The following is a 12,988-nucleotide window of genomic DNA, read 5'->3' on the forward strand; positions in this document are numbered from 1 at the left end:
CCTCGAAATACTTGGGCAGCATGTCGGCCTTGTGTCTCACCACACCCCTTGCATGGCGTGACATGACACCAAATTCCTGCCTTAGGTCATTCGTTCTGTGCCTTGACGTCTCGTGAAGCTTATACATCACTCGACCTTTGCTTCCACGTAAATTGGGCCTTTATATCTTCATCCTACACAATCAGTTAAACCAATTAGCACAACCTAAGACCCATGTCGGCCTATTTGGTCACAAAACCTACAAAATGTGTTAAAAACACTTATTTTTATTAATTTTTAATCCTAAGGCCTAATTACTGAAAACAAAATATAAAATCCTAAATTTTCTAAAAAACAATCTCCTTAAGTGCAGAATTTACCCAAATTGGCTACTACATTTGACGATAAGTCATAGTGTTATGCCGAGTTAAGAATATTAGAGAATTTAGAAATGGACTAAATATGAAATTTTGAGTGTTAGTATAGGAAGTAGTTAGAGTCGATCGAAATTAGGTAATACTTTTAGATGAAGAAAATTAATTTGAGATATTAACTAAATTGTAGAATAATAGAAAGTATTGTGGTAAAAGTAGAAAATTAAATATTAGAAAAGAATACATGGAATTGGGAAATAGAGGAAGGACTAGAAGTGAAATTTGACCAAGATGAAGCATGAATCATTCATGGTATTGTTGATAAGATAAAGGATAAAATAGTAATTAGTTGAATAAGATAATTATGGAAACATAGTGATTAAATGATGAAATTGTGTCAAATTATAATTGGTGGATTAAATTGTAAATTTTTATTTTTAATTATTAAATTAGAAGATATTTAAGTAGAATTATGTAGAAATATGAAGAAAAGATGAAAGGCATCACCCTTCTCCAAGAAGCCTAAACATCAATCTCCAAAAAGCCACCACCCTACTTTCATTTTTATTCCAAATAGGTCCTTCCACCATTTCTAAACCCTTCCAAGCTTGTTTCTTCAAGTTTCTTTCATGTTTCAATAGTAAAATCAATAGATAAGGCTAGTAGTTACCTTAATTTCAAGAAAAGAAGAGTCAATAGTGGTCTTGAAGGAGAAAAAAAGATTAGATTTTGATTTCTTGAAAACAAGGTAAGAAATGATGAAATCTTCATGAAATCTATGTTAGATTCATTAGTCAAGTATGAGTATGTTATTTGATTATGATTTTAACAAGTATATGTTATGTGTTTTGATATGAAAATGAAAAGAAAGAGAAGAAAATTAATGACCAAATTGAAGACAAAGGAAAATAAGTAGCCAAAGAGTAGGAGAGGAGAAAGCGTAAGTACTTCAAGAATTTTACATTGTTTCCTTTAAATATAAATTTTAAAGTAAGTTAATTAGTTAGTTTAATTATGAGAATGATGTAATAATAAAAGGGAATAAATTGTAAAGAGCTAAAATGTGGTACAAAAATTATGAATGGAAACAAACAGATGGATATTGAATTAGTTGTTAAAGTATTTATGCCATGAATTAAAAAAATGTAGTGAAATTATAAGCTATATGGAGATTATGAGTTCAAGGACTAAATTGCAAAAAAGGTGAAAAGTTTACATTAAATCTTTTGAATGAATAATTGCTATGATCTATTGAAATAAAGCTCGTGTAGACGATACTAGAACTATTAGGATATAGATGGCATGCCGTAAAGGAAGTTTAACATGCTTACTGTTCTGTTAAGCACTACGGTGCTCACTACTACATGAATATACTACAATGCTCACGGATGCACCTCAGTGCACCTTTGTATCTGTTTTGTATATCCTAAGTGTTCAATTTAGCCTATATTATGCTACTATATGATATATGAGTTAAGTACCGATATAATGTCGTGGTAAGTCACAATAAGTCTGCGTGAGTTAAATTTTGAACCTTAGGGATTAAGTTTGAAATGAATTAAGTTTAAGTTTATTTAGAATATTAATTGTTACTAAATAAAGGATTCAAATTCTTCTTGTACTTACTAAGTCTTCACCGTCTTAACGTGTAACAACCCAATTTTCAGTGGTGTCAGAAATAGTGGTTCGAGACAACTAAATCCGACAAGTGAGCTCGTAAATTTTATTATATAGTGTTTATGAGTCGATTGTGAATTTAGGAAAGCTAATGAATTAGTGAATTATGCTTTATAAATATTTGTTAGAAATATTTTTATAAATATTTACAGAGTTTCATTAAGATAGTATTAAAGTTTCGTTAGAAAATTTTATCGTTTCGATAATTAATTAATTAAAAAGGACTAAATTGAAAAAGGTGCAAAACTTGCTAAAGTGATTAAATAGCATAAATGGTAAATAAGGGAGGACTAAAAGGGAAATTAGACACCCAAGGAATGGCTGAGGCGGCATAAGCAGAAAAAAAATCTTGGAATTAGGTGGTTTAAGGGCAAAATTGTAAATTTGGTAAAATTAAGCTTAAATAAAAAGAAATCTAAATATTTCTAGGCAACTTTTCTTCAATTCTCAGCCAAAAACATCCATTAGAGAGATTCTTAAGCTGGTTTTTTATATTTTTACTTCATGTAAGTTTAATTCTTGGTTTTCTCTTGAAATTTTTATGTTTTTGAGACTTTTACAATTAGGTACAACTATGTAATTCATTAGTTTTTGATTCTATGGGTAATTTTGAAAGTTACCATTGATGAGTGTTGTATGTTTATGATGAATTAATATGGATTTGAAGTTTTAATTTTGTTATATGAAGATTTTATCAAGTAATTTCAATAGAAATTAATTTTAAGACCAAATTGTGAAAAAGATTAAATATTAGGGTTTGGTATTAAATTAAATTTATTAAGGGTTGTGTAATAGCTTATAATATTTATATAAAGTGTTAATTGAGAAAAATTATCTCATTTGAAGAGTTAATTGGTAAGGGACTAAATTGCAAAAACTGTAAAAGTTGGGGTAATTGTGTAATTTCAAAATTTGAGGGGTATAAATTGTGAAGTGGACTGAAATTGAAATATATGCTAATGAATGAAAAATTTTACATTCTAGATCAAGAGCTCGTAGATCAACGAGAAAAAGGGAAATTAGCCGAGTAGTCTCTAAACTATTACCAATTTTACAATCCAACCCAGGCAAGTTCATATGGTTAAACTTTCATGATTATTTTTTAATTTAGAAATGGTATAATATATTTATTCATATTTTGTTGTTGAAATTAAGATTATTGTAAAAGTATGAAAATTGAATTGAATGTTTAAAACGAGTAGAACGTAGGATTGAGTACGATCGTTCCGTGGTAAAGAATGAATTGACGGATAAGACCATGGTTGGACCATGGCAAAGTTTAAATGTAATACCATAGCTGGGCTATGGCATTTTAATGAAAATACCCACCTTGAACGTAAGACCTTGGTTGGACCATGGCAGTAAAGATACATGTATAAGACCATAGCTGGGCTATGGCATTTTGATGATAAGACCAAAACTGGATTATGGCACTACAAATGTAAGACCATGGGAGGGCCATGGCAATGCATGTGTAAGACCATAGTTGGACTATAGCACAAAAAGAACGATGTACTCATATCCGTAAGCTGTTCTTCAATTCAGTAAGAAATGATAAGAGACTTATGTGATTGAATTGAAAGATTTATAAATTATTATTGATATTGATCTGAAGGAAGTGTGTTTATTGATTATATTGTATTTGACAGGGAAAAATGTATGCTTTATTTACAATTTAATTTATTATATTATATTAAGTTCGGTAAGATCAATGTTTAACCTATTGAACTTACTAAGCTTCATTAAGCTTACTTGTGTTGTTTAATGTTCTTGTAGATTAACGTGTAGTTTGAAGATCAGATCAACAAATCAAGCTACACTATCCAGTTTATTCCGGTAGTTTTTGCAATGTAAATTTTGGTTTATATGACATGTATAGGATTGGTTTGGCAATGAAATAGTTTGAATTGTGGTTGTGAATATTAAATGTTTGTATGCATGTAATTAGTAGTAGAATTTGATAAATCAATGAACTAAGTTAAAGAGGTAAGTATAAGTAAATGAAATATTTATGATGTTATGTTATGTTGTGAACATGTTTTAGCTTGTATTGATTGCTTGGTTGGGATATATTGGTGTATGTGAATGTTGAGTACAGGTTAATGTCAAAATGGGTGAGAAAGTGGCCTTAAAAGGGCCTATTTTCGTTCACACGGGCAGAGACATGGGCATGTGTCCCTTGCTTCTAAGAAAATTTTTGAAATTTTGGAAAAAAAATCCCTGAGTACCCGGTTTAGTCCCGATTTACTTCTAAGGTGAATATTGGGTCTCGAAGGTCCATCTAAGGGACAATATGAGTGTTATATAACTGATTCTTAATATGTGTAACAAAAGTTGGGAAATGTTCGTATTTAATTCTTAAAGTTTGGTAATGCTCCGTAACCCTGTTCTGGTAACAGATCATGGTTAAGGGTGTTACATAACGTGTTTGTTTTTAACGTGTAGGTATAAGATAGATCCCGGCAGGCTAGATCAGTGGTTGTGGTCGGCTTATCTCATTACATCTCCAAGTTTGGAAAAGAGTATGTTTAAACTTTTGGGACTTAGTTTGGCATGTACATAGGTATTTTGGGTATGTATATGGATACAAAGGATTTAAATGCAAAACTTTGTAGACTTTATCAATCTAGTGAACTTAATTAAAATACTAATGTGCTTGTGATGAGTTATAAGATGTTGGTAACATAATCGATTGATATGCTTGAATTATATATTGGAATGGTTTTGTTTGAGATTGTTGGTGCGTAGGGATTTAAATCTATAAAGTTTGGGAAATTGGCAAGTTTCCCAGCGTTTCAAACAACAGAAGTTTGTCTTGGTATCAATACTATAGTCAAAGTACCTATACTCAGTGGCAAGTATCGATATTTCAACATTGGTATCGATACTAATGAATTTAATCTGATTTTTTTTGAAACTTTGAAGATTATTTTGGTATCGGTGCCTTACTAGAGTATCAATACTCTGGTGAAAGGTATCAATACTTCTTTAGTGGTATCGATACTACTAAATTTGTTGGATAATTTTCAAAACATCGAAGCTAAAAACGGTATCAATACTAAACAGGGGTATCGATACCTACAACAATGGTACCAATACTTCATGCCCAATATCGATACTTGGCCTCTGTTTTTTGTAAGTAAGTTATTTTAATTGTATAGATACTTGAAAGATTCATCTGAATTATTTTCCCATTGTAATACCAATACAATTATTATAGTTAAATCAAAATATTCTGAATATAGTATTTTGACTATTGTTAGAACATAAGTCTTCTTTTATTTTGACAATCAATGTAACATTTCTATACTTAATTCGATAGTCGGGTCAGGTATAAGGGTGTTACATACTAACTATTTTTTGGAGAATATGACCAAAATTGTTCCATTTAAACTGTGTAGGAATTGTGGGTTAAACTGCCTATAATTTTACATTCCTATGATTTAATTTTTTGTAGTTTTGCTTAGAGCAATACCTGGAATAAACTTATATATATATATTCCTATGAGCTAACCTTTAGTTAAAACAAAACGTGATTTCAAGTATTTTTTTAATTTATTCCAAAACAAGTTTGATACATGCATTATCATATTTTAAAATATATGCATGGCAAAATAGAAACAATTTTGTTTTCAATTAAAATTAAAATTTAGTGATTATCAATTAAAATTTATTATTAATATTTAATCCAAATATTTTTAAGAATAAATTTTATTATAAAAATTAAATGCATGAATATTATCTTTTATTTATTAGTAAATTTGTAAATTGTCATTACTTTTTAAAAATAATTAGTAAACTAAATGTAATAATATAACTTTTGAAGATTTTAAGCAATATAATAATCACATTTCTAGCAATTACATTTCAAAGAATCACATTTTATTGAAACCGCGAAAGCAACTATCACTACATTATTATTATTTTAATTAAATTTCTTTTTGTAACAAAAAGAAATATTTTAATTAAATAAAATTCATGTACAAACATATATTGAATAAATAAAATTAACTAGATTCAAACCTACCAACTTACCGAGAGGCAAAGACCACGCTAATAAAGTAACCTTTGCCGTGCACGGACCTAACCGATTTGGCGATTGGCATAAAACAAAATCCAGAATACCAATATCCTCATCCCCCAACACCAACCAACCCTGGCTCCCCACATCTGGAAACGCCTCTTCCCGCCGCGAACCCGAAGACCTCTCCCCATCATTCCCCAAATTGGGATAACCCGCCGCTTCACTTCCTCAATGGAAATAAACGTCTTCAAGTTTTGCTCTGGTCTTAGAGTCCTCGGCCACGTCATGATCCTCCTCGTCGCCGCGATTGTTGGCGTTTCTTACTATGCCGTCGTTTTCCTTACGTATGGCCCACTGTTACTCCGCGGTGGATTCGACTCCTTTTTATCCTTCACCATCGTCATTATATTCCATGTTCTGGTAATTTTTTTAGTTAATTTTACTGTTTGTTACTTTTTGTAGCAACTTGAATTTTATTTTGTTCATGTATGCAGCTTGTGCTTTTGTTGTGGAGTTATATTAGAGTGGTGCTTAAGGACCCTGGCTCTGTACCTGAGAATTGGAGAGCTGTTTCCGGGGAGGAGAGCTTGGAGGTTGGTACTTCTTTAGCTGCTGCGGAAGACGGATTTGAGAGAAGATCGCGTGGTGGTGGATATTGCATCCATTGCCAGAATGGGAAGCCGCCACGGTGCCATCATTGTTCTATTTGTAAGTCAAATTTAAATCTTCCAGTTCGTTTTTGGATTTATTATATCCATTTAAGGCGGAACCTTGTTATCATGTAATTAAAAAGAAAAAAGAAATCAGACAGGTAGAATGGTGTAAGATTTAAAGGTTAAACTTATTTTGTGAACTTTTTAGATTGAATTGGAAAAAGGGTGAATGGCTAGCTTTGAATGGGAAAAAAAGGAATCTTGAAATCTTGGAGTAGTTAGGGTAAGAAATTTGTAGCAAATAAGTAGGAGATACAGTTCAATCTGGTTGATGTTAGAAAAGATTGTTAGCTCCTTAATTGAAGGAGATGAACTGAGATTTTAACTTTGGCAACCTTTCTTTTGTAGATTTTCAAAACTATCTCCAAAACCATTCTGTGGAATCTTGAAATCTTGGAGTAGTTAGGGTAAGAAATTTGTAGCAAATAAGTAGGAGATACAGTTCAATCTGGTTGATGTTAGAAAAGATTGTTAGTTCCTTAATTGAAGGAGATGAACTGAGATTTTTTAACCTTGGCAACCTTTCTTTTGTAGATTTTCAAAACTATCTCCAAAACCATTCTGTGGAATATTGCTACTGATTTTAATTGGCTTAATTGAAGTATGAGAATGTGTCAAGCTGATAGCATGAAATATGACCTTCTACATCGTGTTTTTTTTAGGTCAAAGATGTGTTCTCAAGATGGACCACCACTGTGTCTGGGTGGTGAATTGTGTTGGAGCATGCAACTATAAGTTTTTCCTTCTTTTCTTGGTAACTTGCCATTCATCTTACTTGGTAATTTGTAGTTAAGGAATAAGATTGAAGTATGTCCCATCTTTCTTTTTCTGTTTATGTTTTTTCACTTTATGTTTAATCATAACTATGTTTCACTGGAAAAAATCTGTTAGGGTTGAACTGATATTACTTTGTCAATTTTTTGTTTGAAAAAGATACTTCATGAATTGCAAGTATGACACTAATATAACTGTCGTTTGTAACTTCTAATAAGCCTAAGAAGCAATGGTTGCATTGGTTATTTGAAGTTTTGTTTCTGCAATATCTTTGAGGTATCTAAGAAAGAATTTCAGCCAGCCTACTATTTTTGCAACTCCGTTAATCCCAACAGTTGATTAATTCTATTTGCTTCGATCACTAGTGATTTTATAAATAATTACTAGTTTTGATGCATAAAAATATTGAATATTTCTTCATGTATTGTGCTTTCTGTTTCTTCGTGTCTTTTCTTTGGGCTGGATTAAGTACATTTACATATAGTTAGTTACACATTTCAGAATATGCATGTGAATGTTCATCAGCATCCTTAAAAGTTTAGTGTCCTCATTCCATTTGTTTTCTTTTTTTCCTAATAAAAAGGCCTCGTATTGCTCAAACTAAAGGTGGCTGAACTGAATGTTGGCTACGTATCTTTAAACTTGCTTAGAAAGTACAATCTTCTCTGCCCTTTACCCTTCTTTTGAACCAAAAAAGGGGCAGGAATGGCCGTCTCTTCATCTTTCCTATATTTCCTGACATTTATTTCTCCCAATAAAAGCTATATACGTTTTTGGAGACGACAATGGTCACCATAGTGTTGCTGCCAAGTTTTATCAATTTCTTTGGTGAAGCCAAGAATCACTCTTCTGCTGCCAAATCAGCGATAATCTTTTTGGCATTTGGTAAGTTGTCAACTTGAGTTGATATATCATTTTCAGCTCATCATATTTGTTCTGCATTCTCATTGTTTTCATCTTTCTTACAGATTCTGTACCTTGATGCAGTTCTCAATTTTGCTTTTGCTCTGAGTCTTCTTTGTTTCGTCGTCATGCATGCATCTCTTCTATCAAGCAATACGACATCAGTAGAGGTATACCATACAGCTAATATTTTTCAGCCATCTTGATTTTATTTATGTTGTTCTATATTGTTGCCTGGAGATTTAGTAGAGCAGCAAGATGTTGATTTTGATGTGTTGCCTTCCTGTTGTTGAGAATCTATAGAAAGTTGATGCTTTTATTTTAAGCAACCACTAGTGAGTAGTGCTATTATCATTAGGTTGTGCTGTATGTTTGGGTGCTTTATTTAATTTTTAGTGTGTTATATATTACCTTTGTGAAACAATTTTCCAGGTTCATGAGAAGAAAGGAGTGATTAGGTGGAAATATGACTTGGGAAGGAAAAAGAATTTTGAGCAGGTAACACTCGCTTTGCATACTCCCTAACCTTCTTGTTTTATAATGTTATTTATATGACGTAAATATGAGGAAAGATGATTTACTTATCAATAACATTTTTGAGATGCATCTAGGGCTCATAATGTGGTATAATTAAAGCATAAGTGATTATCATGAATTAGAAATGCATCTAGAGCTCATAATGCTGTATCGTGCAATAATCATGTATATCTTTATTGGAATTTGTTGTGTCTTGCTTCCCGTGCAAGGCATCTCTCATGATCCTTTTACCCTGTTTAAGGTGTTTGGCACAAAGAAAAGTTTGTGGTTATTCCCACTGTTCTCAGAAGATGACTTAGAGAAAATACCAGCACTACGTGGCCTAGAGTTTCCAACACGTTCAGATGTTGATGCTTGAGGTTTTATTGAGAGTACCATCTGACCTCGATTGTGTAAGCCTGAGTATCATGTTGCCATTGTTATTATCTTAGGTTTAAATGTGCAATCTGAAAGCTTGAACCTCACAACATAATATTTGATGATAGTGGCTTGAAGTGAAGGTAAACAAAAGCAGCGTGTCAAGTTTCTTTGTTATTGAAGAATCCTGTTAGCTACCTGTTATTTTTAGAGTAAAAGCTGAAAAGGTGAGTTGTATCGCCGAATTGTCATGTGTTATAGGCGAGATAGGACAAATACGAACTGGAAATAACGTTTTCGATGACAACAAATCCCTTAACGCCATGCATGTTTCATGTTTGAAGATATGTTGTCAATTCATTTTAGAAAACGATGGTGGCCGGCCCACAAATTGATAAAGACTAGTACATTATTGAACTTATTATTATTTCAGCAGATTAACATAGCTTTATTTGAGGACCCAGTACCAACCGTTCTGGGATTAGGTAGCATTTATCCATGGGGTTTCTTGTTTTAAATATATTAAAATAAATAAATATGCAATTTGTTCCGAGTTTGGTTCCTATAGTTGCACTCCATGCAACAATTCACCTCAGATGTAATGGAAGAATGATGACATTTTGTGACCAATGAAACCTTTACCTCGACATTCCCATTAAAATGTTTTAAGATTCTAAAAACCTGATTCTTTTAAAATATTAAAATTTCAAAACGATAATAATGAAGAAAGATAGTTGGGTTCTTTTTCTATATATGTTTTTTTTTTTTCAGATATTTTCTAATTTTTAATGTTCTGAACATATCTAACTTTATTTTCTTGAATACTTTTATTTCTTCAGATTTTAAAAATAATTTTAATTTTTGAAAATGTTAAAATTAATATTTTAAACTCTGAAAGATAAAAATTGAAAAAATAATTTTAGTTTTTGAAAATATTAAAATTAAAATTTTAAACTCTGAAAGACAAAAATTGAAAAATCTTATGCTCCGTTTGGTTTCAAGTATCAGAGGGCATTTTTGTTTTCATTCTCTTGAAATATGGAAAACATTGAAGATAGTGTTTGGTTAAAATTTTAAAATGATTTTTGTCAAATGAAAATTTGGGAAATTTAAAAATAATAAAATGTTTATTTTCATTGTTTTTGCGAAAAATTGTTTTGTAAAGCTAAACATTATGAAAATATGGATTTTAACCTCAAATAAAATTGCTTTGGTTCAAACTTGTATAAATAAAAGTTATTCCTTTTTAATAATTTTTCAAATACTAAATCTGATGTCTTAATTTTAATTTATATAAATAAAAATAAAAAATAAAACATTTTTAAAAGAAAAATAAAAATATTTTTATAAACCAAACGGCTATATTTAAAAAAAACTGGGAAAGACTTTACATTTTTTTGAAGTGTAACAACTTCCATTTTTATTTTTCTATATTTTTAAAAATTTTAAGGACTTTCATATTTATTTTTTAATTTTTAATTTTAAAATGTTTTATAATTTTTAAAATTATTTATTTTGTTGAAAATTTTAAATATTTTTAAAATATATATTTTGACATTTTAATATTTGAAAATGATATATTTATTTGAATTTTTATTTTTAAAATTTTTAAATATATTTTTAATGTTTTCCTTTTTCTTCATGTGTAATAATGGTAACATGTAATGGAGGTATCTTGAGTTAGGGTTTCGTGAACAAAAAAAATTGCATCATATTTTCATGACGGTTGGGGTAAATTGACTTACTTAACTTTCGATAATCAATATAAATTCTCTAACCTGTAACTGTCCAGGTTCGAATCAGCTCGTTATTCTCATTTTTGACAACTGTGACACCTCCCTTCTTTGGCACACATTGGACTGGACTCACCCAGGAGCTATCTAAGATGGGGTAAATTATTCCCGAATCCAACCACTTGATAATCTCCTTCTTGACCACCTCTTTCATAATTGGGTTTAGCCTTCTCTAACCATCAATAGTGCCTTTTTCGCCATCTTCTAATATGATCTTATGCATGCATAAGGATGGGCTAATACCTCGGATGTCAGCTATCGTCCAACTGATTGCCTTCTTGAATTTCTTCAAGACATTAATCAACTTTTCTTCCTTTAACTCCAACTTGGGTGGTTCTTCAATTGAAGCTTTCAACTGCGTATACTCACGATGGTCGAAATCCAATGATTCAAAATAGGATTGTGAAGTGAATCCCTTCAGTTCAGCTTCTAATTTAGTCATATTTCCATCATCATCCTCGTCACTTAGCGTGTTGGTGCTAAAAGTTGTTCCAACGAATCATCCGTAGGAACTAACAATTATGTCCCATCCACAGCAGAACATTCTTCCCCTGCATCAGGGTATCTCTAGCTTTGAAAACATTAAAAGTTACCTGACCGTCTTGGACACGCATGGTAAGTTCTCCCTTCTGAACATCGATCAATGTTCTTCCAGTTTCTAATAAAGGTCTTCCCAAGATGATTAAAGTTTTCTTTATCTACTTCAAAATCTAAAATAAGAAAATCAGCAGAAAAATAAATCTATCAACATGTACCAGAATGTCTTCAATTTTTCTTTCAAGATGTGCTATCGATCGGTCTGCTAATTGAAGTGTCATTGTTGTCAGTTTGTTTTCACCAATTCCCAATTGTCTAAACATAGACATGGGCATCAAATTTATGCTTGCTCCCAAATCACATAGAGCCATACCATAATACAAATTACCGATGTTGTATGGTATGTAAAGCTTCCAGGATCTTTCATCTTCGGTGGAAACTTGTTTTGCAAGAATGCACTGCATTCCTTTGTCAGGGCCACTATCTTAAACTTTTCCAACCTTCTCTTCTTAGAAAGGATATCTTTCATAAACTTCACATAATTTGACATCTATTCTAAAGCCTCTACCAATGGGATGCTGATATGTAACTACTTAAGTACATCTAACAATTTCTTAAATTGTACTTCTTATTGTTGCTTCTAGAAGCTTTGCGGGTAAGAAGGTGGTGGAGTTTTAACCTTAACAGGACAACTTTTTGGAGGTAGTGTTGGTTTTGCATTCACCATGGGTGTTGATTCTTCAAGACTACTCTATTGCGGTTTTGCCTTAGTAAGGGTCACAAGAACATGATTCTGTACTGTGGGAGTTTCAACTTCTGGTTGAACTTCCTTCTGATTGTGGACAAAAACAGGCTCACCTTTGGCTTCAACAACTCTTGGTTCCAATACCTTTCCACTCCTCAAAGTGACAGTTTTACACTACTCTTTGCTTGTACTTTTTGGATTTTCCGTATCACTTGGCAAAACACCCTAAAGTCTATTTCTTAGCTTGTTGGCTAACTGTCCTATTTGGTTTTCCAAATTCCTTGGAGTTGCATTGTTCTTAGCCATATATGCTTTTAATAAGTTCCTTAAACTACTTGAAGACTCGGCTGGCTAAGGTTTCTGCATTTGTTGAGAAAAACCTATCAAATGATTTGATCGCAAAAGAATATAAGAATTACCTGGACCAGTCCCTTGATTACTTTAGGAGAAACTAGGATGATTTCACCATGAAGGGTTGTAATGATTCGATTGTGGACCTAAACCATTCCTATTTTGATGTTGGTTTCCCACGTAGTAGATAGATTTTGGGTTTGAAAGACAATATTCAAATGTAT

At 31.7% G+C, this 12,988-nt stretch overlaps 1 protein-coding gene across 2 annotated transcripts; it reads left to right on the forward strand.

Moving 5' to 3' along the window:
* The first annotated feature begins 6,078 nt into the window (after positions 1-6,078).
* LOC105795532 (probable protein S-acyltransferase 12) lies at positions 6,079-9,759 on the forward strand. 2 transcript variants are annotated; one of them, XM_052633798.1, is made up of 8 exons: positions 6,079-6,474; positions 6,549-6,762; positions 7,430-7,521; positions 8,303-8,426; positions 8,529-8,614; positions 8,877-8,942; positions 9,223-9,373; positions 9,467-9,759. In XM_052633798.1, the coding sequence occupies exons 1-7, from the start codon at positions 6,286-6,288 to the stop codon at positions 9,337-9,339; spliced, it is 888 nt and encodes a 295-aa protein (XP_052489758.1). In that variant the 5' UTR covers positions 6,079-6,285; the 3' UTR covers positions 9,340-9,373; positions 9,467-9,759. The 2 variants fall into 2 exon arrangements, with proteins under 2 accessions (XP_052489758.1, XP_012480671.1); XM_012625217.2 differs by having other exon boundaries at positions 6,080-6,474; positions 9,223-9,759.
* The last annotated feature ends 3,229 nt before the right edge of the window (positions 9,760-12,988 follow it).

Source organism: Gossypium raimondii, chromosome 7 (assembly GCF_025698545.1).
Source record: "Gossypium raimondii isolate GPD5lz chromosome 7, ASM2569854v1, whole genome shotgun sequence".
In the NCBI taxonomy this organism is placed as follows: Eukaryota; Viridiplantae; Streptophyta; class Magnoliopsida; order Malvales; family Malvaceae; genus Gossypium; species Gossypium raimondii.

Excerpts from the sequence above, each read along its gene's own strand:
- LOC105795532 (XM_052633798.1), top strand. The coding sequence starts at position 6,286 with ATGGAAATAAACGTCTTCAAGTTTTGCTCTGGTCTTAGAGTCCTCGGC. Across the intron at positions 8,427-8,528 it reads GATAATCTTTTTGGCATTTG|TTCTCAATTTTGCTTTTGCT; the intron begins GTAAGTTGTCAA and ends ACCTTGATGCAG. Across the intron at positions 8,615-8,876 it reads GCAATACGACATCAGTAGAG|GTTCATGAGAAGAAAGGAGT; the intron begins GTATACCATACA and ends ACAATTTTCCAG.